Source organism: Delphinus delphis, chromosome 21 (assembly GCF_949987515.2).
Source record: "Delphinus delphis chromosome 21, mDelDel1.2, whole genome shotgun sequence".
Taxonomy (NCBI): domain Eukaryota; kingdom Metazoa; phylum Chordata; class Mammalia; order Artiodactyla; family Delphinidae; genus Delphinus; species Delphinus delphis.
The window spans coordinates 23,993,922-24,019,206 of NC_082703.1; the positions used below are offsets into that span (position 1 = coordinate 23,993,922).

A 25,285-nucleotide genomic window follows, 5' to 3' on the forward strand; every position below is an offset into this window, starting at 1 on the left:
CTCACCAGAGCTGCGAGAAACGAATTTCTGTTGTTTAAGCCACCCAGTCTGTGGTGTTTAGTTATAGCAGCCTGATCACACTAAGACAAAGACGCTTAAAAGAAACTGGAAAAAGCAATCCCAGTGAAGAAACATAATCCACCACTTTGCCAACCAAGATCCAAAATATGGGGATTTTTTTTGCTAGAAATATTTCAGACGGATGAACTTAACCTGTTGCCAGAGGCCAAAGGAAAATTCCATCTACTCCCACCCACTTCCAACCTCTGAATATCCTCTTCATTCACAGCAATGGGAATAAAAAAGCTGCCCACATCCAGTATCATCAGATAACCAGGACACCAACGAGGCTTAGGTTGAGAAGAAATAAAAATGGTTACTCACAAAGCCCAGCCTTCTGCATAGCAGCACAGAAATCACGCAAGGAAGTGTGCACACCCTCCAGTGAAGAGGCCTGGAAGGAGGAGGCCTCGCCAGGGAGCAGCGGGGCCAGGAGAGCTAGAAACCCGATCCCAGGCCCCAAGTGGGGATGCTGCCCTCCCGCTCCCTCTGCAGCTGGCCTTCCTGCCAGCCCCCCTCCCCCTGCCTACGGTCCCAGGAGGAGGGGCAGGCTCCAGTGCACGTGGTCTCAGCTCCAGGTCTCCTTGGCCCGGAGGGTAGCCGTTCCCACGCTTCACCCGCGCTGCCCCACCTTCACACGCGGGCACCAGGCTATTTGCACTTCCCTCCGGCCCCTGATAGCACTACCCAGCCCTTCCTGCTCTGCCACCGCGGGCCTCTGTCCTAAGAAAGGCCAGCTTGGCCACCTCCTCGAGGCCATTCAGCTCTCACCGCCAGAGAGGGGTGCCAGTGAGCCACCAGCTGTGGGCACGGCAGGAAGGGAAGGCTGATGGAGGGCCCGGTTCCCGTCTTCCTCCCAGGCTCCCGTGTGGGTTACATGCGTGGTTTCCAGGGGAGAAGTGACAGAATAGCCCATAATCCTACCAGAAATTTAGATTCAGTTCTCCACTCCCACAGCGGGATGAGAAGCTAATCATTGTTAACCATATAACAATCACATAATCATCAGGTATTCTAAAATTTTAGGTATTTGCAGTCATACTACTAAAAATAGTAGTAAGAACCTAACTTGTTCTAAGTGTCAAAACAGAGCAATTACAAATTGCATAAAGATGCCAATAAACACATGTAAAAATCAGACCAAAGGTAGCTAGTGTTTATAAGTCACGGCAGCATTCTAAGTTACTACCGCAAAAATAAACTTAAAGGTAGACGAGTATATGTAAGAGCCAGAGATAAGAATCAATAGATAAAAGAAAAAAACTCTCATCTTAACTCAATCCCTCATTCCTTTTGAAAATTATTTGAGACATATAACTCACTAAATGGCACTGATCCTAAACACTGATTTTAAACAGTGGCTCCTGAACTGACGGTAAACGACGGGTCCAGCCTCGGAGCAGAGCTGCGCGCGCAATCACCACGTTGCTGAAGCGTGGCGGCTGCTGTGTCCTCTCTGCACAGGCCTGGCGAACGCCAGAAACAGCAAAAGTAACACAGGACTTTCACCCCGTGCACTCCCAGTCTCCATTCACTTCTGTACCAAACACTTCCCATGAGAAGGAAGAAGAGTGGAGGATTTGACTTCCGCCAAGAGATGAGCAAAACGAGAAACGGAGCCAGCACGCGCGGGGGGGAGGGGGGGGCACGCTGCCCCGGCCCCCGCACGACACAAGGGGGGCGTCACGCTGCCCCTGCCCCCGCACGAGCAACACTCACTTAGGCGGGCTTTACAAATTAAAGCAAGTATCAGCCTCCACCACGACGGCCTGAAGAGACCAGGACCCACTCCCCAGTGAAACTACTGAAATGTGTAAACAAACAAAACCACAACCATTAAAAGCCTCTGGAAATGCTCCTTAGGGTGAAGAGTAAATGAAGAAATATCTACTCAAGAAAATCGACGAATATTTGAAAATCCAGAAATTAAGAAAATGTACAAAAGGCAAGCAAGCATCGGTGGCATTTGAACCTGACCATGGCCCCTGGGCCCCCAGTTGCAGCCGGCAGCACTGAGCCTGCTCTCCCCCAGGCCCCAGGCAGGGTTCAGGGCTTCTGCATTTCTCATCCCGAGGCTCCCGAGGTGAGGGCTCCCTCCTTCCATCCAGCCCCCACTCAGCAGACAGAGGCTCACCCTAGGTATGGAACACTGGAAACCCGGGACCCTGGTCTCCGGGTCCAGCTCACGCAGTGGCAGCTACTACGCACCAGGAGACCCCAGGCTGCTCCCCACCCCCACTAGCGCTCAGCTCCTAGAGTGGGGTGCCACTCAGAGAAGCTTGTCGTGGTCTCCATGCCAGCTCCAGAGCCCTGGCTCAGAGACCCTGCCAGGGGAAAGCAGGACACGAGATGCTGTGAGCCAGCAAGAGCTTTGGAGCCATGGAAGGGCTCCTCCCAAAGGCACCAACTTCATTTGTGACACAGCGCAGGGGAGGGTGCTCTCAAGAGCAGGGGGAGGTGGAGAAAGGTAATCAAGAAAAGACTTGAGGGCTTCCCTAGTGGCGCAGTGGTTGAGAGTCCGCCTGCCGATGCTGGGGACACGGGTTCGTGCCCCAGTCCGGGAGGATCCCACATGCCGCGGAGCGGCTGGGCCCGTGAGCCATGGCCGCTGAGCCTGTGCGTCCGGAGCCTGTGCTCCGCAACGGGAGAGGCCACAACAGTGAGGGGCCCGCGTACCGCAAAAAAAAAAAAAAGAGCAGACTTGAGGTGCAGCTAAGCTGAGCAGCAAGCTTGCAGGAGAGAAGCAGGGAGAAGCCAGAAGGGGCCCTTGAGGTCAGAGCAATGATCAACAGGGGCCTCAGAAATGCTTCCTTCAAAGGAGCCAGTCAGAATGCACGCATCTGCAGAGCAATTTATGCCCCCGAGTATTGCTGGAAATAAAAGAGTAACCAGCTGGCAGTCAGTGGAGTTTAACAGCCAGATGCTGTCAGGGCAAGAGGAAGGCCGGCCTGCCAAACCCACCGCAGCCCAGGCGATGTGGGTGCACCCAGAGGAGGGCTTCCCTGAGGGGCAAAGCCCAACACTCAACATTGGGGGGCACAGGGCAGACCTCACAAAGATAACCCAGCAGGACACGAAACAAGGAGGAGATAAGTTAGTTACGAAGTTGGCAACAGGAATGGGGGAGGGGTAGTGCCCAGATTTACTTACATATAGAACAAACAATCCTAAAATTTGTATGGAACCACAGAAGACCCCAAATAGCCAAAACAATCTTGAGAAGAATAAAGCTGAAGGCAACATGCTCCCTGATTTCAGACTATGTTATAAAGCTACAGTAATTAAAACAGCCTGTTACTGACATAAAAACAGACACATGGGTCAATGGAACAGAATAGAAAAGGCAGAAATAAATCCATGCATGCATGATCAGTTAATTTACAACAAAGGAGCCAAGAATATACAATGGGGATAGGACAGTCTCTTCCATAAATGGTGTTAGGAAAACTGGACAGCATATACATGCAAAAGAATGAAACTGGACTACTACCTTACACCATACACAAAAATTAACTAAAAATGGATTAAAGACTTGAGTGTGAGACTGGAAACCATAGAAGAAAACACAGCTGGGTAAGCACCTTGACATCAGTCTTAGTGATGACTTATTGGATTTTCTACCAAAAGCACAGACAACAAAAGCAAAAATAAACAAGCCAGACTAAATCAAACAGAAAAGCTTCTGCACAGCAAAGGAAACCATCAACAAAACGAAAAGGTAATCTACTGAATGGGTGAAAATATTCGCAAATCATATATCTGATAAAGGGCTAATATCCAAAATATATAAAAAACTCATACAACTCAATAGAAAAAAACAAACGATCCAATTAAAAAATGGGCAGAGGATCTCAACACTTTTTCAAAGAAGACATACAGATGGCCAACAGGTATGTGAAAAGATACTCAACACCACTAATCATCAGGGAAATGCAAATTAAAACCGCAGTAAGATATCACCTCACACCTATGAGAATGGCTATTACCAAAAGACAAAAAATATCGATCACAAGTGTTGCACGGTTGGTGGGAATGTAAATTGGTGCAGCCACTATGGAAAACAGTATAGAGATTCCACAAAAAAATTAAATAGAACTACCATATGATCCAGCAATTCTACTTCTGTGAAAACACTAACTCAAAAAGATATATGTGCCCCATGTTCAGTGCAGCACTATTCACAATGGCTAAGACATAGAAACAACCTACACACACACACACACACACACACACACACACACACACACCCCAGACTTATTCAACCATAAAAAAGAATGAAATCTTGCCGTTTGCAACAACATGGATGGACCTTGGGGACATTATGCTCAGTGAAATAAGTCAGACAAAGAAAGACAAATACTGTATGATCTCACTTATATGTAGAGTCAAAAACAAAACAAGGGCTTCCCTGGTGGCGCAGTGGTTGGGAGTCCACCTGCCGATGCAGGGGACACGGGTTCGTGCCCCAGTCCGGGAAGATCCCACATGCCGTGAAGCGGCTGGGCCCATGAGCCATGGCCACTGAGCCTGCGCGTCCGGAGCCTGTGCTCCGCAACGGGAGAGGCCACAACAGTGAGAGGCCCGCGTACCGCAAAAAAAAAAAAAAAAAAAAAAAGCAAAACAAAAAAGAACCCAGTTCAGAGAGACAGAGACAGATTAGTGTCTGCCCAAGGCAGAGGAGGGATGGAGGGAGTGGGTGAACAGTGTCAGAGGTACAAACTCACAGTTATAATACGTTGTGTGGGTGTGATGTCCATCAGGGTGACCACAGCTAATAACACTGTGCTGGGGCTTCCCTGGTGGCGCAGTGGTTGAGAGTCCGCCTGCCGATGCAGGGGACACGGGTTCGTGCCCCGGTCTGGGAAGATCCCACATGCCGCAGAGCGGCTGGGCCCGTGAGCCATGGCCGCTGAGCCTGCGCGTCCGGAGACAGTGCTCCACAACGGGAGAGGCCACAGCAGTGAGAGGTCCCCGTACGGCAAAAAAAAAAAAAAAAAAAAAAAAAAAAAATCAAAGAAATAACAGAACGTTTCCCAAATTCATTGAAAAACAAAAATCCATACATTCAGGAAGCTCTAGAAACTCCAAGTAGGATGAACACAGAGACCCACAAACACATACATCATAGTTAAACAAAGTCAGAGTCAACATCAGCTGTTTTACTGTAACACAGTTCTGAGGCTAACTACCTGGAGCTACTCTCAGACTCAACAAGTTCAAGGCTCAGTCCTCCTCGAGACTGTCTTCACTGAAGACACCAGCCTCATTTCAGTGGCCCCAGGCAATCAACAGGTATAAATTCAGAGGCTGGGGGGAACGCAGAGCTTCCCTGCCCTCTGCCTGTGGATTCAGAGCCAGCTTCTCTCTCTCTCTCTCTCTCTCTCTAACACACACACACACACACACACACACACACACACACACACACACAGTGTGTTTACCAACCATGAAGCTCCACTGTCTTTACTGGAATTTCATTCTGTTGGCATGATTCATTGATTAAATCATTGACCATGTGATAGAACTCAGTCTCTAGCCCTCTCCATTCCCTGGGGGATCCCAAACCTCTCTTCCTATGCCTGGTCTTTCTGGAAACCAAGCCCCATCCTGATGCTGTGGAGGGGCACACTGTGAGTTCATGTCTTAGCGTAACAATGACTCCTGACCCTCAGGAATCCCAAGGGTTTGGAACCCCTGTGCTAGGAATGGGGGGGTGGCGGTGGGAAAGACCAGACATTTTCTTTATTACACCACACAAAGACAAGGAGGAAGTCTTGAAAACTAGAAGGGAAAAACAACCTGTCACTTACCAAGGGACACCCCCCCCCCCAAGTAAGATTAGGAGCTGGCTCTCAGAAGAAACAATGAAGGCCAGAGGCAGTGGAATAACATACTCAAAGTACTCCATGAAAAAACTGACAAACACAAATCCTGTATCCAACAAAGCTATCTCTCATAAATAAAGATGAAATAAAGACTTCCCCAGATAAGCAAATCTGAAAGAATTTGTTGCTAGCAGATCTGTCTTACAAGAAACACTAAAGGAAGGTCTTCGGACTAAAAGTAACTCCAAATGGTAATTCAAATCCACATGAAAAAACAAAGAGCACTGGTAGAAGTAATTATGTAATTATAAAACACAGTATAAATGCTTATTTTTTACTTCTTATAACTAACTTAAAAAGTGTATACAATAACATGTATCTAATGTAATGTTGGGCTTATGTAACACAAGTGTAATACATTTGCCAATAACAGCATAAAAGAGGCAGGTGCGGGTAAAACTGTACTGGACTGTGCAGATGACTACAGACAGTAAAATAATAAGATATTAAGATGTTACATTACAAAGTATACACTTAACACAAAAGAAAGTAGTAAAGGAGGAATAGCAGAACAAAAAAGACATGAAGAAAACAAAAAATGGCAGATGTAAATTCAACTAAGCAATAATACTATTAAATGTAAACTGATTAAACAATCTAATCAAAGGCAGAGATTGTCATACTGGATTTTAAAAAGTGATCCAACTAAATGCTGCCTACAGGAGACATACTTTAGATTCAAAGATAAAAACAGACTGAAAGTAAAAGGAAGGGAAAAGATAAATCATGCAAACAGCAACCACAAAAATAGCTGGAGTGGCTATATTAATGAATAAAATAAACATTAAAAATTTTAAAGTTAATAAAGATAAAGATGATTTCATAATGATAAATGGCTCACCATCAGGAAGATGTAACAATTAAAAACATATAGGCACATAATAACAGAAAAAATACAAGAAGAAGAAGCAAAAATGTAGAGAAATAAAGAGAGAACTAGACAATCCAACAATAAAAGAGACTTCAGTATGCCACTATCAATAATGGATAGAACTAGACAGAAAATAAACAACACGTGAAAAAGATAAAATTATCACAGTAGAGCCTCTGACAACAGAGGAATGAAATTAAAAATCCATACCAGGAAAAACTCACAACAAGGTGGAAATTAAACAAAGCATGCCTAAATAACCAATGAATCAAACAAGCACTCAAAAGGGAAATCAGAAATAGTTTGAAATGAATTAAAGTCAAGACACAACATTCAGGTTTCAAGTATAATTTACATATATTGTATAGTTATAATAGAACTGTCACTGTATGTTCTAAGCATGGTAGCAATAAGTTTTAAATGTTTGTTTTGCTTGTTATACTGTTTTTAAAAATCAATGATTTCTTTTTTTTAAAAAAGAGAACTTCCTCAATCTGATAATGAGCATCTATGAAAAACTCACAGCTAACATCAGACTAAATGGTAAAATACTGAAAGCTTTCCCCCTAAGATCAGGAATGAGTCAAAGATGCCTATCGCTATTCAACACCGTGTTGAGGTGCCAGCAAGGCAACTAGACAAGAAAAAGAAATAAAAAGCATCCAGATTGGAGAGGAAAAAGTACAATACTTCTATTTGCAGATGACATCATATTTTACATAGAAAATCCTAAGGAATCCCCTAAAAACCTATCAGAATAAACCAGTTCAATGTGGTGACACAATACATGATCAATATACAAAAATCAGTTGTGTTCCTATACACCAGCAATGAGCAATCAAAAAAATAAAGAAAACAATGCCACATACAAACACATCAAAAAGAATACTTAGGGATACATTTTACAAAAGCTCAAAATTTCTTCTCTGAAAACCACAAAGTATTGTTGAAATAAACTTTTAAAATATCTGGATAAATGGAAAAATCATACAATGTTCATGGATCAGAATACATAACATGGTTACAGATTCAATGCAATGTAATCCTATCTGACTTCTTTGTAGACATTGATAAGTTGATGTCTTATCAAACCATGAAGCAACTGAAATTCATCAAAATTTAAAACTTTTGTGCTTCAAAGTACACTATCAAGAAAGTGATACAAATAGCCAATAAGTACACGAAAAGATGCTCAATACATCAGTCATCAGAGAAATATTGATACAAATCAAAACCACAATGAAATACTACTTCACTCCCACAAGGATGGCTAGAATCAAAAAGTCAGGTAATAATACGTGTATGTGCGGAATTGTAGAGATCAAACCCTCAAACACTACTGGTGGGAATGAAAAACGATGTCACTTGTAGGAAACAGTCAGCAGGTTTGTAAAACGATTTCACATAGAGAAACCATGTGATCCAGTGTCTTCTCCATTTGAGCTGCTATAACAGAACACCACGGACTGGGTGGCTTATAAACAATGGAAATTTATTCCTCACAGTCTGGAGGGTGGGAAGTTCAAGACCAAGGTGCCAGCAGAGTGGGTGTCTGATGAGGGCCCACTTCTTGGCTCACTGATGGCTAAGCTCAGCGCACTCCCACGTGATGGAAGAGGCAGTGAACTCTCGGGGGTCTCTTTTATAAGAGCACTAATCCCATTCATTAGGCTTCTGGCACCTGACCTAATTCACACTGGGGGTTAGGATTTAACATATGAATTTGGGGAGCATAAACATTCAGTCTGCGGCACCTAGAAATTCCACTCCTAGATATATACCCGTCGGAAGTGAAAAACAGGTCCACACAAAATCTTTGCCACAACTGTTTATAGCAGCATTCATAATAGCCAAAAAGTGGAAACAACCCAAACGTTTGTGGTAAATGGATAAAATGGAATATTATTCAGCCATAAAAAGTAACAAAATACTGACACATGCTATAACACAGGTGAACCTTTTAAAATATTATGCTCAGTGAAAGCGGCCAGTCACAAAAGTCCACACATTACATGATCTGTGAAAGTCCAAAACAGTGAAATCTGTAGTAATACAAAGTAGATGAGCAGCTGCTTGCGGAGGGAAAATACAGGGGGTGGAGAGCTACAGGGCACAGGGTTTCTTTCTGAGGTCCTGAAAATGTCCTAAAATCGGCAGTTGCACATATCTGTGAATACACTAAAAACCATTTAATTGTACCATTTAAGTGAATGAATTCACTGTTATATGAATGACGTCTCAATAAAGCTGTTTAAAGAGAAAAAGGCAGGTGGTTGTATTTGAAAATACCGTGGAAGGGGCGCAGATCACACTCAGAAGCCCAGAGAGAGCTTATTCCTACCACCTCTTACCAGCCTTGGCCCAACAATGGAAGAAAATGCCTGAAGTATCTGGTCACATCACAAAAGTAGACTCTTAATAGTAGTTTTACAGCTGAAACAGTTCATAGCAAAGGCATGGTATGCACTACCCTTTTCACTCCTGTGTAAAGATGCCTGAGCGCAGATACCAACTGCCATGACTGATCTTCACATGTTCCAATCCTGGGAGCAGCACACCCGGGGCCTACAGAGCTTGGTACAGACAATTAACAGCAGCCACTATTTAACTCACATACAGAGATTTAATACAGAAAAACACAGGTGCACGTCCAGCTGCTGAAAGACTGAAGGATGGGGCTCCACACTGAGCCTGCAGGAATGACCCCCAGAAAACGGGACCAGAGCTGACCTGCCAGGGAACAGCCACGGATTCACAACCACAACACAGGAGTAGGGAGGCCGCCGTCCTCCACGCTTCTCTGGATCAACATTCTCTGCAACAATCCAGGGTCCAGGATGCCTCGGCCCGACCTGCTGCTCCTTAGCTCACACGTGTAAATACAAGGAACCCTTTGGTTACAAAGCCCCTTGGTGACCAGAAGGTCCACATCGGCACAGTGGACTGTTTTCTGTAAGTGGCTACAGGGAAAGGTAGTCCCCACTGACACTGGGAAACGGCAAAATCAGCTTTCCAGCTCCGGGGAAGGAGTCCCACCCAAAGACCATGGGGACACATGCTGAATGAGCCGATTTGCAGCTCTCACATGCCATGCCTCGCCCCCAGAGGCTGGCACCAACAGGTTGAGAGTACTTGCTTCTGGCCTTGAAGGGCCACCTAAAACAAAGATTCTCATTTTGTATGTCGAAGGAACTGGATATTGATGGAATTTATCCTGAAAAAAAAATCTAGAAAAGGAAGTTTTCCAATTCAGACTTTATTCCACTTCAGCTAATATCTCTGAATAAAGATACCACATATACTGGGAATGCAGGTCAAGTCAGGTCCCCACTTACCATCTGCAACCTAGTGGAAATGACCTAGTGCCTACTCAGCCTGAACTTCATTAAATTTGGACAACACTGGCCTCCGCGTACTGAGACAGCCATGGGACTGAATCTGACAGGTTCCTCCTCCACCCTCACTTCAAATATATTTTCTGCTCTACATTTTCTATGATTTTTAAATGCTCACTAATCTCTTGGCCAGCCAAAAAAGCTGTATCTATGAAACTATGAAATCTCCCTCTCTGATTACAACTACAGATACAGGCATTCAAAATATTGTGTACATGAGCATGCTTAAAGTACTATCAAAGTAAATGATATTCTAGCCTGCATAACCCAAAATAAAGTCAGAAAAAAGATACGGCAGCCCTCCCACATTATTACTCAGTATTATTCTTTAAGTTCTAATCAGTACAAGGCATAAAACAGAAATGAGTTAAAACAACTGGAAAGGAAAATACAATTATTATAATTTAGGCAAAGACCATATAACTAGAAAATGGAAAAGCATCAAGTGAAGAACCATTAGACCTAATGAAATGGCTAAATATAAAATAAATGTATAAAACTAAATAGGTTTATTGCAGTTAAAGACAACAGAAAAAATGCTATTCTCAAGACAAGAATATTTAAGATGTTCAGAAAAAAGTTACACGTTACCTTGACAAATTACATTTAAAAAATAACTTGAATAAATGAAGATAAAAAAATCATTACCTGAATGACAAGAATAAATATTAGGAAGTATAATTTCTTCTCAAATTACTGGTCTGGTAGTTATGATTTCTACCTGGGATGGGGGTAGAATATGTGGCAACTCTAAGTCCTATGGGCCTCAGAAGATGCAGGTCTAAGCCCCTTGCTTCTCCCAAGTCCCTCCAGACAGTGAGCTGCTGCCCCCATCGGCTCAAATCATGGTCCTCAGAAATGTGGACTACAACAAGAAAAGGTGGAAATTCAAGAGGGTGAGAAGAAAATCCATGGACCTGAAGAAAATATTTGCAAAAGACATACCTATCAGGTATTTGACTATTGTCCAAAACATACAAAGAACTCTTAAATCTCAACAACAAGAAAATGAAAACCCAATATAAAAATGGGCAAAAGACCTGAACATACCCCTCACCAAAGAAGATATACAGGGTGAAACCAAAAAGGTGAATTCCTATTTTCTCATACAAAAACAAACCTGTTTTCCACTTTCACATGCAAAAGTGAATAATCAAAGATGTCAGCTGTAACTGGTGTCCCAGCCAGAGTGAACCCATTAAATATCAGGGGGTCCACAGCACATTTATTTCACGGAAAACAATTAAGCATTAACTAAAACATGTATAGACAGACAGTGACTAAGCATATGAAAAGGTGACAAACAACATATGTCATCAGGAAATTGCAAATTAAAACAACAGTTAGATACCACTATGCAACTATGAAAATGGCCAAAATGCAAAACACTGACAACACCAAGTGCCGGTGAGGATGTGGAGCAACAGGAACTCTCATCATTACCGGCAGGAATGCAAAATGGAAAAGTCACTTTGGAGGACAGGTTGGCGGTTTCTTATACAAATAAACATACTCTAACCATAAGGTCCAGCAATCACATGCCTTAGTATTTACCCAAAGGAGTCAAAAAGCTATGATCACACATCAACCTGCATGTGGATGTTTATACAGAAGCTTCATTCATAATATCCAAATCTTGGAAGCAACCAAGATGTCCTTCAGCAGTTGAATGGGTAAATAAACTTGGTCCATCCAGACAATGGGGATATTATTCAGCTAAAAAGAAATGAGCTATCAAGTCATGAAAAGACATGACAAAACGTTAAATGCATTTAACTGAGTGAAAGAAGCCCATCTGAGAAGGCTACAGACTGTGTGATTCAACTCTATGACATTCTGGAAAAGGCAAAACTGGGGACAGTAAAAAGATCAGGGTTTGGGGGAGGGAGGAACAGGTGGAGCACAGAGGATTTTTAGGGCAGTGAAACTACTCTCTATGACACTCTCATGGTGGATACCTGTCATTATACATTTGTCAAACCACAGAATGTTCAACGCCAAGAGTGAGCCCTGATGTAAGCCAGGGACTCTGGATGGTGATGATGTATCAGTGCAGGTTCATGGATTGTAACGAATCTCCCATCTGGTGGGGATGGTGACAGTGGGCTGGGGGAGGGTCGGGGGGAGGGGTACATGGGAAATCTCTGTGCCCCACCCTCAATTTTGCTGTGAACCTAAAACTGCTCTAAAACATAAAGTCGTATTAAAAACAAAAAAAGAAGATAATAACCTAGCTCAATAAGACACATACATACAAAAAGTAAACAGGAAAGTGTCGACTGGAAAAAAAAAAAGCACAACCTAAAAGTTGACAATTGTTTTATTTCTGCAGACTTCAAGCCTGGGATGCAGCCTCTTAGATGGCTCTGAGGGACTGCTCTGAAGAGGTAAGGGAGGAGCTAGGATACACAGAAGTTTTTCCAACAAAGACCAGGTAGTGGGAACATCCAAAGAGTACTGTTAATTAAAGAAAACCAAGTTAAGGAATTCAGTGCTTTTCTGTGCATGGCAAGATGCAAGAGTCTGGACTCTGAAATCATTCCTTTGCTATGCACCTCAGCTCTCTGGGGCCAGCATCCTGTGCTTTCCCACCCTAAGTTCCCTCAGGGTGCACAGTTTGGGGGGGGGTAGGGAGGAGGGCTGCAGTGGCTGAGCCAGCCCACCTGTCTCCAGCCTGAGTCCCCTCAGGGCGCACCATCAGGAGGGGCTGTAGTGGTTTGATGGCAGCAACACTTTTTTCCAGATGTGGCAGGCAACATTTTTCATTCACAAAAAGGAAGACATTTTAAAAAGTCTAATAAAAGGCAATTTGTGCCACCAGTTATTAAACATATTATAAAACTTCAGCAAGTAAACTGTGGAAATGTAACAAGAATAGGCAGAATTCAAGAGAACAGAATGGAAAAACCCAACAAACCATAACACACAGCAATTTTAATAAGAGTGATGTGTCCAAGAGGGTAAAAGAACAATGATTTAAACAAAAAAAAAAGATGTAGAACAACTGCTTATCTACTTTTAGAGAAAAAAACTTAAGTTCTTATTTTCACAACAGACAGCAAAATAAATTCCACACAGATGAAAGAGTTTTTCCTTTTAAATGAAGCCATAAAGGAACTAAGGAGAATCTGATCTCAAGGAAGGAAATGCCTTTCTCAGCATAAAAGCAAGAGGAAAAACACAGAGAAAAACTGAGAGATTTTATCGTTTTTTAAGAAAACATTTACGTATTTTAATAAAAAGTCTAGTTTGACATCCACATACATTTACAACAAATCAAATATTGGGGATTTGGTAAAGATAAATATTTGGTCTTTGTCTCTGCTTCCTGGCACAAAGCCCCTAAAGACTTGGAATTTATAGTCTTTTGTATGCTAATAAGATGACGCAGGGGGGTCTTGGTGGGGGGGGCCAGAGAACTCCAGGATGGGGGCTGGCCACCAGAAAAGCAAACTCCTATAGTCAGAACTTTCCGTCTGTCCGTCCGTCCATCCCACCACCACCCCTCCCTTGACCTTTGGGAAAGGCTAAAATTGACTCAGTGACCAATGCCAGTGATTTAATCTATCCTGCCTGATAGGAGGAAACAGAACTTTCAGATAACAGGTTCAGGAGCCTCCAGGCTGGGAAGACAGCAGGTCCACAGAGGTCGAGGAGGCCCCTCCCCACACACCTGGCTCCATGCATCTCTTCCATCTGGTTGTTCCTGCGTTTTATCCTTTACAATATACCTCTAATTTTAAGTAAAGTGCTTTCTTGAATTTCTGTAAGCTTTCCTAGTTAATTACTGAAACCAGTGGGAGATCATGGAACCCCTGACTTGTAGTCAGCTAGAGAGAAGTGTGGGTAGCCTGGGCACCCACTTTTTTATTATGGTAAAAAACACATAACACAAAATGTACCATTTTAACCATTTCTAAGTATATAGTACTGTCTTAGTCAGTTTGGGATTACCATACACAATACAACAGACTAGGTGTCTTATAAACAACAGAAATTTATGTCTTATAGTTCTGGAGGCTGGAAATACAAGATGAAGGGGCCTGCAGATTCAGTGTATGGTGAGGCCCATTTCCTGGTTCACAATGGCACTTTTTCCCCTATGTCCTCAGATGGCGGAAGAGAGAAGGGAGCTCTCTGGTGCTTCCTTTCTAAGGGCACTAATCCCATTCATGAGGGTTCCATCCTCATGACCTATGACCTCCCAAAGGCCCCACCTCCTAACACCATCACCTTGGGGGTTAGGTTTCAACATATGAATTTGCAGGGAGACACAAACATTCGGTCTATAGCAAGTACAGTACTAACTATATGCACACTGTTGTGCAAGAGAGCTCTAGGACTTTTTTTCATCCTGCAAAACTAAAACTCCTAACCACCAAACAGTAGCTCCCTGTTTTCTGCCTTCCCTAGCCCTGGGCACTCCAATTCTATGTCCTGTGTCTGAGACTTTGATTATTTCAAGACCTCATATAAGTGGAATCATACACATTTATCTTTTCGTGGTGAGCTTGTTTCACTTAGCATAATATCCCCAAGGTTCATCAATGTTGGAGCATGACAGGATTTCCCTCTTTTTAAAGGCTAAGCATTATTCCATTCTGCGCACGGACCACATTTTCTTTATGGAAGGAAGGAGTGGGACTACTGAATCATATGGTACTTCTCTATATTTAAAACATTTTCGGAAACTCCAGGTTGTTTTCCATAGTGGCTGCACCATTTTACATTCCCACCAACAGTGCGCAGGGTTGCAATTTCTTCAATTTCATCTTTACCAACACTTGTTATTTTCTGGGGGGTTTTTGATAGTGGCCATCCTAACATGTGTGAGCTGACATTGTGGTTTTGATTTGCATTTCCATGCAAACAGAATATAGTAAATTTGCATAGTTCTTTGGAAAAATGTATACTCAAGTTCTTTGCCCATTTTAAAAATCAGGTTTGTTTCCTTGTTTGTTTTTGGTGTTGAGCTGTAGTTCATTTCTATATTCTGCATATTAACCCCAAACCTCAGGTATGAGGTTTGCAAATATTTTCTCACATTCCATAGGCTGCCCTTTTTACTGTTGTTTCCTTCGCTGCACAGAAGTTTTTAAGTTTCATGTAGCCTCACTTGTCAATTTTTGGTTTTACTGGCTGTGTTCTGGTGGCATATCCAAGAAATCACTGCCAAGACCAATACGAAGAAGATTTTTGCCTGTTTTCTTCTAGGAGTCTTATGGTTTCAGATCTTACGTTCAGGTCTTTAATTCATTCTAAGTTATCTTTTGTACATGGTATAATGTCAGGGTTCAACTTCAGTTTTTTGCATGTGGATAACCAGTTTTCTACATTTAATTGGCTGAACAGACTGTTCTTTCCCCATCATGTGTTCTTGTCACCCTTGTCATAGACCATTTGACCATATAAGTGAGAGTTTATTTCTGGGCTCTCTAGTGCCATACTGTTTATGTTACTGTAGTCTGTAATATGTTTTGAGGTCAGAAAGTGTGAGGTCTCCAGCTTTTTCTTTCTCAAGAAAAAAACTGCGGGCTAGTCAAAAAGAATTTTGGCTATTCATAGTTCTTTAGGATTCCATATGAATTTAAGATGGATTTTTCTATTTCTGCAAAAACTGCCACTGGATCTGGTAGGGATTGCAGTGAATCCATAGATCACTTTGGGTAGTGTGGATATTTTAAGAATATCAAGTCTTCCACTCCATGAACATAGGATGTCTTTCTACTTATTTGTGTCTTCTTTAATTTCTTTCAGCAATGTTTTCTAGTTTCAGTGCATTGCATTTTTGTCCCCATGGTTAAATTTATTCCAAGTTTTTTATTCTTTTGATGCTACTGTAAATGGGATTTTTTTCTTAATCTCCGTTTTGGAATTTTCACTGTAGTGTATAGAAACAAACCTGATTATGTATCCAGCAACTTTTCTAAATTTGCTCATTAGTTATAACAAGCTTTTTTGTGGAATCTCTAAGTTTTCTATGTATAAGATCGTGTCATCTGCAAAAAGAGATAATTTTACTTCTCTCTTTCCAATTTGGATGCCTTTTATTTCTTTTTCTTGCCTAATGTGCTCTGGCTAGGACTTCCAGTACTACATGGAACAGAAGTGGCAAGAATGGGCATCCTTGCATTATTACTGATCTTCGAGTAAAAGCCTTCAATTTTTCACCACTGAGTAGGATGTTAGCTGTGGGCTTTTCATATATGGTCTTAATTATGTTGTGGTATTTTCCCTCTGTTTATAATCAGTTAAATGCTTTGTCATGATAAGGTGCTGAATTTTATGAAATGCTTTTTCTGTATCAATTGAGATAATTATGTGGTTTTTCTCCTTCAATATGTTAATGTGGCATGTTACACATAGATTTTCAAATCTTGAACCATCCTTGGGTTCCAAGAATAAATCCCACTTGGTCATAGTGTATCATCCTTTTAATGTGTTGCTGAATTTGGTTTGCTAGTATTTTGTTGAGGATTTTTGTATCAATATTCATCAAAGATACTGTTCTATACTTTTCTTGTAGCATCTTTTTCTTTTTTTTTGGCCACGCCACGCAGCATGTGGGATCTTAGTTGCCTGACCAGGGATCAAACCCACACCCCCTGCAGTGGGAGCATGAAGTCTTAACCACGGGACCGCCAGGGAAGTCTGCTTGTAGTATCTTTTTCTGGTTTTGCTATTAGAGTAATGCTGGCCTCAAAAAATGAGTTTGGAAATGTTTCTTCCTCTTCAATTTTTGGGAAGAGTTTAAGAAGGACTGGTGTTAATTTTCTTTAAGTGTTCAAAAGAATTTTCCAGTGAAGCCATCTGGTCCGCGGTTTTTCTTTGTTGGGAGGTTTTTGATTACTGATTCAAACTCCTTACTAGTTATATATCTGTTCAGATTTTTATTTCTTCATGTTCAGTCTTGATCGGTTGTATGCTTCTAAAAATCTATTCATATCTTCCAGTTTATCAAATTTGTTAGTGTATAATTGTTCATAGCAATCTCTTGTAATCCTTTTTATTTCTGTGACATCAGTTTTAATACCACCTGTCATTTCTGATTTTTCTTTTTTTTTCCTCTGAGAGTTTGTCAACTTTGTTAATCTTTTCAAAAAACCAACTTTTAGTTTCACTGACTTCTTTTCTATTGTTCTTCTACTATCTAATCATTTCTCTCTGCTCTATTCTTTATGATTTCCTTCTTTCTGCTAACTTTCAGTTTAGTTTGTTCTTTTTCTAGTTCCTTAAAGTGTAAATATACTGACTTGAGGTCTATTTTTTTTTTTTTTTTGCAGCACACAGGCCTCTCACTGTTGTGGCCTCTCCCACTGTGGAGCACAGGCTCTGGATGCGCAGGCTCAACAGTCATGCCATGGCTCACAGAACCCGTGTCCCCTGCATCGGCAGGCGGACTCTCAACCACTGCGCCACCAGGGAAGCCCAAGAGGTCTAATTTTTAATGTAAGCATCTGCCACTATAAACTCCTTCTTGGTACTGCTTTGCTACATCCCATAAATTTGGGTGTCTTGCGTTTTTGTTTTCATTTGCCTCAAGATATTTTCTAATTTCTCTGGTGATTTTAGCCCACTGGTTGTTCAAGAGTGTCTTACTTTCTACATACCTATGAATTTCCAGTTTTCCTTTAGCTATTGATTTCTAGTTTCATTCCATTGTGGTTCAAAAGATCCTCAGTATGATTTCAATCTTACTAAATTTATTAAGACTTGTTTTGTGGCCTAACATGATTTCCCTTGGAGAATGTTCTTTGTTAATCTGAGAAGAACATGTATTCCGCTGTTGTTCGGAATGTTCTATATAGTCTGTTTAGGTCCATTTGGTCTATAGTATTGTTCAAATCTGCTGTTTGCTTACTGATTTTCTGTATGTTGTTTTACTCATTACTGGAAGTGGGGTATTCAAGTTTCCTACTATTATTATGTTGTTGTCTATTTCTGTCCTTAATTCTGTCAATGTTTGCTTCATATATTTGGGAGCTGTGATATATGTATTACATATATAATATATATGTAATACATATATAATATATATGTAACATATATAATTATATGATGACCCTCCTTGTCTCCTGTGACAAATTTTTGACTTATTTTTTTGTCTGATGTACTTGCATACTTTTTTTTTTTTTTTTTTGTGGTACGCGGGCCTCTCACTGTTGCAGCCTCTCCCATTGTGGAGCACAGGCTCTGGACGCGCAGGCTCAGCAGCCATGGCTCACGGGCCCAGCCGCTCCACGGCATGTGGGATCTTCCTGGACCGGGGCATGAACCCATGACCCCTGCATCGGCAGGCGGACTCTCAACCACTGCGCCACCAGGGAAGCCCTTGCATACTTATTTTTAAAAATCTATTCAGCTACTCTGTATCTTTTGATTGGGGAGTTTAATACATTTACACTGAAAGTAATTACTGATAGGGAAGCACTTACTATTTCCATTTTGTTGATTGTTTTTTGTATGTCTTACAGTTTATTTGTTCCTCTTTTCTGTTCTTGCTTCCTTCCTTTGTTTCATTGGTTTTCTGTAGGGACATGCTTCGATCCCTTTCTCATTTTCTTTTGTGTATATTCTACGGGTATTTTTTTGTGGGGGCTACATAATATATTTTATAGTTACAACAATCTTTTAAACTAATAACTTCAATCACATACAGAAACTCTACTCCTTTATATCTCCCCTCCACTTGTTATCAATATCACAAATTACATCTTTTTACATTTATTTATAGTTACTATATTTATGTTTTTATCTTTTAAGTTCTATACCCAAATTAAAAGTGATCTACGTAACACCATCACAGTATTACAGATTTTATACCTGTCTATATATTCACCTTTAACAAAAAGCATTATGTTTTCATGTGCTTTTATGTTACATTTCAATGTGAAGGAACTCCCTTTAGTTCCTCTGCTAAAGCAAGTCTAGTGACAAGGTAATTACTCCCTCAGCTTTTATTTCTCTGGGAAGGTCTTATTTCTCCTTCATTTTTGAAGGACGGTTTTGCCAGATAGTTTTCCTGGTTGGCATTTTTATTTTCTTTCAGCACTTTGACTATATCATCCCACTTCCTCCTGGCCTGTAACATTACTGCTAAGATATTCACTGAGAATCTTATGGGCGCTCCCTTGTATGTGACAACTCGCTTTTTTCTTGCTGTTTTTAAGATTCTCTCTTTGGCTTTGCCTTGTGACAGTTTTATTATAATGTGTCTTGGTTTGGGCCTCTTTTGAGCAACCTGAATTTGGATATTTATCTCCTTCCTCAGGTTTGGGAAGCTTCCTGCCCTTTTCTCCTAGTTCTCTGACACTGCATGTATTGGTCCACTTATTCGTGTCCCATAAGTCTCTTAGGCCTTCTACACTCTTTGTCATTCTTTTTTCTTTTTGTTCCTGACTCGGTAATTTCAAGTGACTTGTCTTCAAACTCACTGATTCTTTCTTCTACTTGGTCGATTCTGTTGTTGAACCCCCTAGAGAAATTTTCAATTTAGCTATTGTATTCTTCAGCTCCACAATTTGGTCCTTTTTTATACTTCCTCTTTGTTGATATTTACATTTCGTTCATGCATCATTTTCACAACTGCAGCTAGTTCTCTATGCTCTCTCGTAGCATACTGTGTTTAAGACAATTAATTTGAATTTGTAGGTAATTCACAGATCTCAGCTTCTTTAGGGTCAGTTTCTGGATATTTATTTTGTTTCTATGACTAGGCCATATTTCCCTGTTTCTTCAGATGCCTCATTATTTTTTGCTGAGATTTGGGCATCTGAAAAAACTGCCACCTCTCCCAGTCTTTATGGACTGGCTTCATACAGGGAAAGACCTTCACCAAGCATGCTGGCTAGAGATTCTGGGAGCCTCTAAATCTTTTCTGGGGATGTGTCTCCTCTGAGGTTGTGCATGTAATTTCCCAATTAGAGAGTTTTCTCAGTTTCTCTTTCCAGAGCTTGTAACCTCTTTTTCCCTCTGGCATCTGTCTGTAGGTTCTCTGGCACTGCAACAAGCAGCTGAACTCTCATTTGTTCTCAGTGGCCCCAGGTGTGCCAAGTATGCCAGTCAGGTGAGACAAGCTAGTCCCCTGGGCAGCTTCTCAAAAAGCCAGAACGTGGGGCACGTGCTCCACTCTTCTATTACCTTCCTGACGGAGAAGTCTTGAGTTTGGCGTTTACTACCAATTGTGCTAAGGGACACTTGTGGGAACGGCTATTGTGAGTGAAGTGAAGCAGCCTCCTTACCCATTTCAATGCAGCTGTTCTCAGCTTTGTGCCTGCCTGGTTTACTGCAACTTCGTAACTGGTTTCTGGAGTCATAAAGGCTTTTTTGGCCCATATATTGTAAGGCAGTGTCTCTGAGGGGAAACAGGCTTGGGGCTTCCCTTCCACCATCTTGCTGGCGTCACTCCTCTTATGCTTGCCTGGGCACCCCATCTGTGGCTGACTTCTGACATGGCGGCAGTCCTGTGGGACGGAGCCCTTCACTTGCGGGGTCTGTGCTAACTTCAGGTAGTGTCAGAACGGAAATGAATTGCAGAACACCCACTTGGTGTCAGAAAATTGGAGAACTGCTTGGTATCAGGAAAAAACAACATGGAGATATATATATTCCTTATGATAAAAATGGAAAGGTGTGGAGATGATCAGTCTTAATTATAGTTACAGACTGTCTTTTCTCTGTAAAATTTCTTAGCACACTTTCTTGTCACATCGATCAATGTCTATAATTACATCTTGGGGCAAAACGTCTCCATTTATTGTTTAAAACACCATCACTATAAAACTTTGTTTTTAAAAAGTATTATTGGTCTTCAGTCAACAAGCTTAGTATTTAGCTATAGCCAAACACCTGGCAAAGAAGATCTAAAAAGAGATATAAATAGTTACAAGGAAGCACTAAATCACATCAGGTATTATTTTAAAGTTTAACTGATACAGAAGAGGGAGAATGAAGTAACTGGTACGTGACATACAGTAGGTCACTGGGGGGAATTTGTAATAAAGCCTCTTGGTTGTAATAAAATTTGCTGCTGTAACACAGCACACCACCACACAACACCACCTCTGGGGTGGAAGACAGCCCTCCACCACTGACCTATGTGACGAGGGAAAGAGAGGAAGCGAGGCAGGTGCACACACGGCTTCCTCTCACATGACAGGCCAGAACCTGGACACAGAGCCCCTGCTGGTGCAAACGATGCTCTCTGGTTAGGGAGCTGTACACCCAGTGAACACTTGCTACTGGGGGAAAGTCAGCAGTCTCCCCAGAAGGGCACCTGCTGGCCCCCAGGCTCCGCAGAACTAAGATGAACACCATTACACACACAGCTCTTACTGTCTCAAAACACCTCCCGGTTCCTTTAGCCTCCATGCTCCATCTGGGTTAAGATGATGCGGATGATCACATGCTATTCTTAGTGTCGTCTCCTTGACCATAAAAGCATGACTCATTTCATCATGGAATGAGATAAAGGACCAAACTAGACAATTAATTTATATGAAAGCGTGGAAAGCTATACGAATGCACACTTGTTAATTAACAAAATGTAAGCCCAGGAAGAATATAAATGAGCTCTAGCACCCTGCCATTTATTTCCAGGTTTAGCAATTAAGACTCCCTACTTGTACCTGAAATCACAACAAATTCCACACTGCAAACCTCTAATGAATCAAGTTGCCTTAGAGTTAGAAGAGACTTCAAAGATCCTTTAGTCTAAACCAGGGGTCAGCAGTTCTATTGGAACGCAGCCACACCTGTCACTTACACACGTCATAGCTGTTTGCACAGGACAGCTGCAAAGTGGAGCAGCTGTGATGGAGACTGTACAGCGCGCACAGCCCGATTCCTGCTCTAAACCTCTCACTGAGAACAGGGATTCTGGAGAGGGAATAACTGACTCATCTGCCCCTAGTCACACAATTAGCGACAGGTGGGCCCAGGTCTGCCTGCTGACACCGGGCTACCTACTCCCTTTCCCCTGGTCCCAGTTCATTCATCAGCTGCAGTGTAAGTTCTGAAATGGAGAGCCAGGTCCTTGCAGTTCTTCACAAATGATGAGCCCTTCAGCTCCTCCCCCCAGCACCACACCTGCGCAGCTCGTCCGTCAGGATGTGCGACGCCGTCCCCAAGTCACACGTCCACAGTCAACTCGTTAAGCTGCTCCCAAAGCCACAGCACCCTGGGCTTCCCTGCTGCTCAGAGGTGACATCTTCGTCCTGATCACTGCGACTGCCCTTCAGCCTTTGACCTTCACCTCAAAAGGCAACAGCTCTCTTCCACCGGCTTTGGCAAGCTCACTTCTTCCCTCTTGTCCTGATACTGTTCCATCTAGAATTCAGGCCTTATTTCACGTCCCAACTCCTACACCAGAATCCTGTTTCAATGCACCTTGCCTCTAATCCCTCCTCCGCAGACAAGTATTTCCTGTCAAATACCATGAAGCCCTGACTCAAAGGCCCTCAATATTCGTCTAAAAGGTGAAGTCTGAAACCCTTAATGGGGCTTCCCAACCTCCCGTGCCAGTTAAATTGGTTTGTTCTCTATCCCCCAAACCTCTTTTGGATCCAAAGCTACGCCATTTCCCCCCTTTCTCACTGTCTTTCCTCAAGAACCGGCTTAAAGTCTACCTGCTCTTCCTCCAATAATTAAGTTGAAAAGGAGGTGAATAAAGAAAAGGGCGCGTGTATGTGTGACAGCTCTGCTTTTCTCACAATGTTCTAGTACTTTTCACTTACTAATTCACCAGAGAACCATCTATCTCCCATAGTAAGACTTCGATAAATACACTCATTATTACAATATTTAAGCATAGCAAAAAGTAGAAGTATCCTAGGGTGTTTGTTGAAATTTGAGCCAAGACACAATTTTATCAATGCTTTTTAAAGCACTAATTGTTGAAGCCCTAGAATTTTTTGAATATAAAATATGAATGTTTGGAAAGTGAAGAAAAATATCACGAATTTATGATAACCTGTAAGGTAAGAGAAAGAGTGTAGCAAAAAAAAAAACCTCAAGAGAAACCCGGATTCAAATTCCTATTAGTGGCTACATAACTCTGCACAAGTTTTTTAGCTTCCTTAAGTTCCTCAAATGTAAAATAGAGTTGATTCTCCTTATTCAAGGCAGCTGCGCTGTAAAAGTTGCCACGGACAATGAATCAGCAAATACTGAATCACTGCTCTTACAGGAAATACAGGGTCAGGTTCCTGTGAGCCTCTGTCACATTTTCATCAATCATTCAATACATAACCTTGTTTTGTGTGTGTTTCTGTATAAAGACACTTTATTTAATATGTATTGTACAGCCATTAACGTTGACCTCACGCCTGAACAAAGCTCATCTAACATGCATCTTCTCCTTAAGGTATATCACAATCTTCTGTGATGCAATTTTTAATGAGTAGCAATTTTTAAAGAATATTCTAAGTCATACGACCTTAAGTTCTAGTAAAATCAGTAAAAGTGAACCTTATGAACTAGGATTTTAAACTCATAGGAATAACAATTTCAATCTAAATGCTTAATATTAGCATTGACAGGTGAACATTACACAGAGTAGTGTGCTGGGGCCTGGGGCCTGAGACAGACACCAAGCCTTAACCCTTTCCATCCTCAAGTGGCCACTGTGCTAACAGGACAGGGCGGGGGACCTTGGAATTCAACCAGCTCATGCCTAGAGAGGTTCACAGGCCCAGGCACGTACAAGCATCCACAAACCTGAGATGAACTGATCTGAATCTGGGGGAAAAGTCCGGAACTATGCCATCCAGTTCCCTAACCAGCAGCTAAACACAGTTGCCAGGGAGCTGGAACAGGGCTAACACGACTGAGGAAACGCATTTTCAATTATTTATGTACCAATTCAAAAAAAGACACTCAATTCAGTTATTAGAAAACTTTTATGTATGTTCAGAACAACTTGGATAAAACAATCTACTTTTTCAACTGCAAATTTTATAAAATCTAAATACTGACCTCGTATTTCTGAGGAAAAGTGAGTATACAAATTGAGATGTGCTAGTAAATGTAAAATACACACTAGATTTCAAAGACTTAGTATGAAAAAAAGTGAAAGTAAAGTAACTCCTTAACGAATTTTTATATTGGCTACATATTGATATAATTAATATTTTGGATATATTTAATTTAGAATATTGCATTGAAATTAATTTCACCTTTTTAAAAAACACTTTTAATGTGGCTACCAGAAAATTTTTGCACTGTATTTCTATTGGACTGTGCTACTCTGTCTCATAAACAGGAGAAACTTCAGGCCTCCTTTGAGATGCCTTAAGTGAATCTAGAAGGAAGGAGTATTTTACCTCTGATCTTTTATCTTCTCCTCCTCTTCCTCCCCTTCCCTCAACTAACTGTCTGCTTTTATTTGATGAAAGGAGTTTTGCGGACTAAACATCAGATTTATCACGGGAATGTCCAATAAGACTAACCTCACAGAGAAGTATCTGCCTAGTCCCAAATGAACCTGTATCCAGGAAGAAATCAGATCTTCTAGGCTAGATGACTCCCACTCATCCTTCCAGGCCGATGAAAAGAAAACCGACGCTGCGGCTGCTTCCCTGATGACCCATTTAACCCCCTCAGCACTCTACACACAAGCCCAGTTCCCACATCTGGTGGTGTCGACAATCCTGCACCCAGTCCCTTCACTCCACGAGCACGGACAGGTGCACCCCCAGCCCCTTCTTGGCATTAGGGTCACAGCAGTGGGCATAGAATCCTCCTCTGTGGAGCCTTTGGACTAGAATGTAGATGACTCTTAAGAAGACAGTTAAGTGCTCTCTGAATGCTATCAAACCAGTGAGATGCAGGAGGTCGCTGTCACTGGTAGGAGTGCAGCTGGGCTGACACTGGGATCACTGTCACCGCCACCCTCAAAGCTCCTGTCCATCTGTAGCCTCCCCACCCCTACCCTGGCTGGGCCACATGGGCAGCAAGAAGATTCCAGAGCTGCTGACAAAGATTCTCAGGGTCAAGACTCATTGACATTGATCCGAGACAGGGCACAAGGGAGCCTGACTCCATTCTGGTCAAGTAGAGAGTCTCTGTCACCACCT

At 42.0% G+C, this 25,285-nt stretch overlaps 2 protein-coding genes across 5 annotated transcripts in view; one reads left to right on the forward strand and one right to left on the reverse strand.

Annotated features, from left to right (window-relative positions):
- Positions 1–17,787, forward strand: part of FBXO25 (F-box protein 25) — a 98,396-nt gene extending 80,609 nt beyond the window's left edge. The window contains exon 10 of one of the 3 annotated variants that reach the window (XM_060001535.1): positions 17,495–17,787. In XM_060001535.1, coding sequence (XP_059857518.1) covers positions 17,495–17,659 — 165 coding nt within the window. In that variant the 3' untranslated portion in view covers positions 17,660–17,787. The remainder of the gene's footprint in view (positions 1–17,494) is intronic. The other 2 variants (XM_060001534.1, XM_060001537.1) reach the window with 2 other exon arrangements.
- TDRP (testis development related protein) overlaps positions 1–25,285 on the reverse strand; it is a 53,300-nt gene that overhangs the window by 20,570 nt on the left and 7,445 nt on the right. The gene's annotated exons all lie outside the window — the stretch shown is intronic.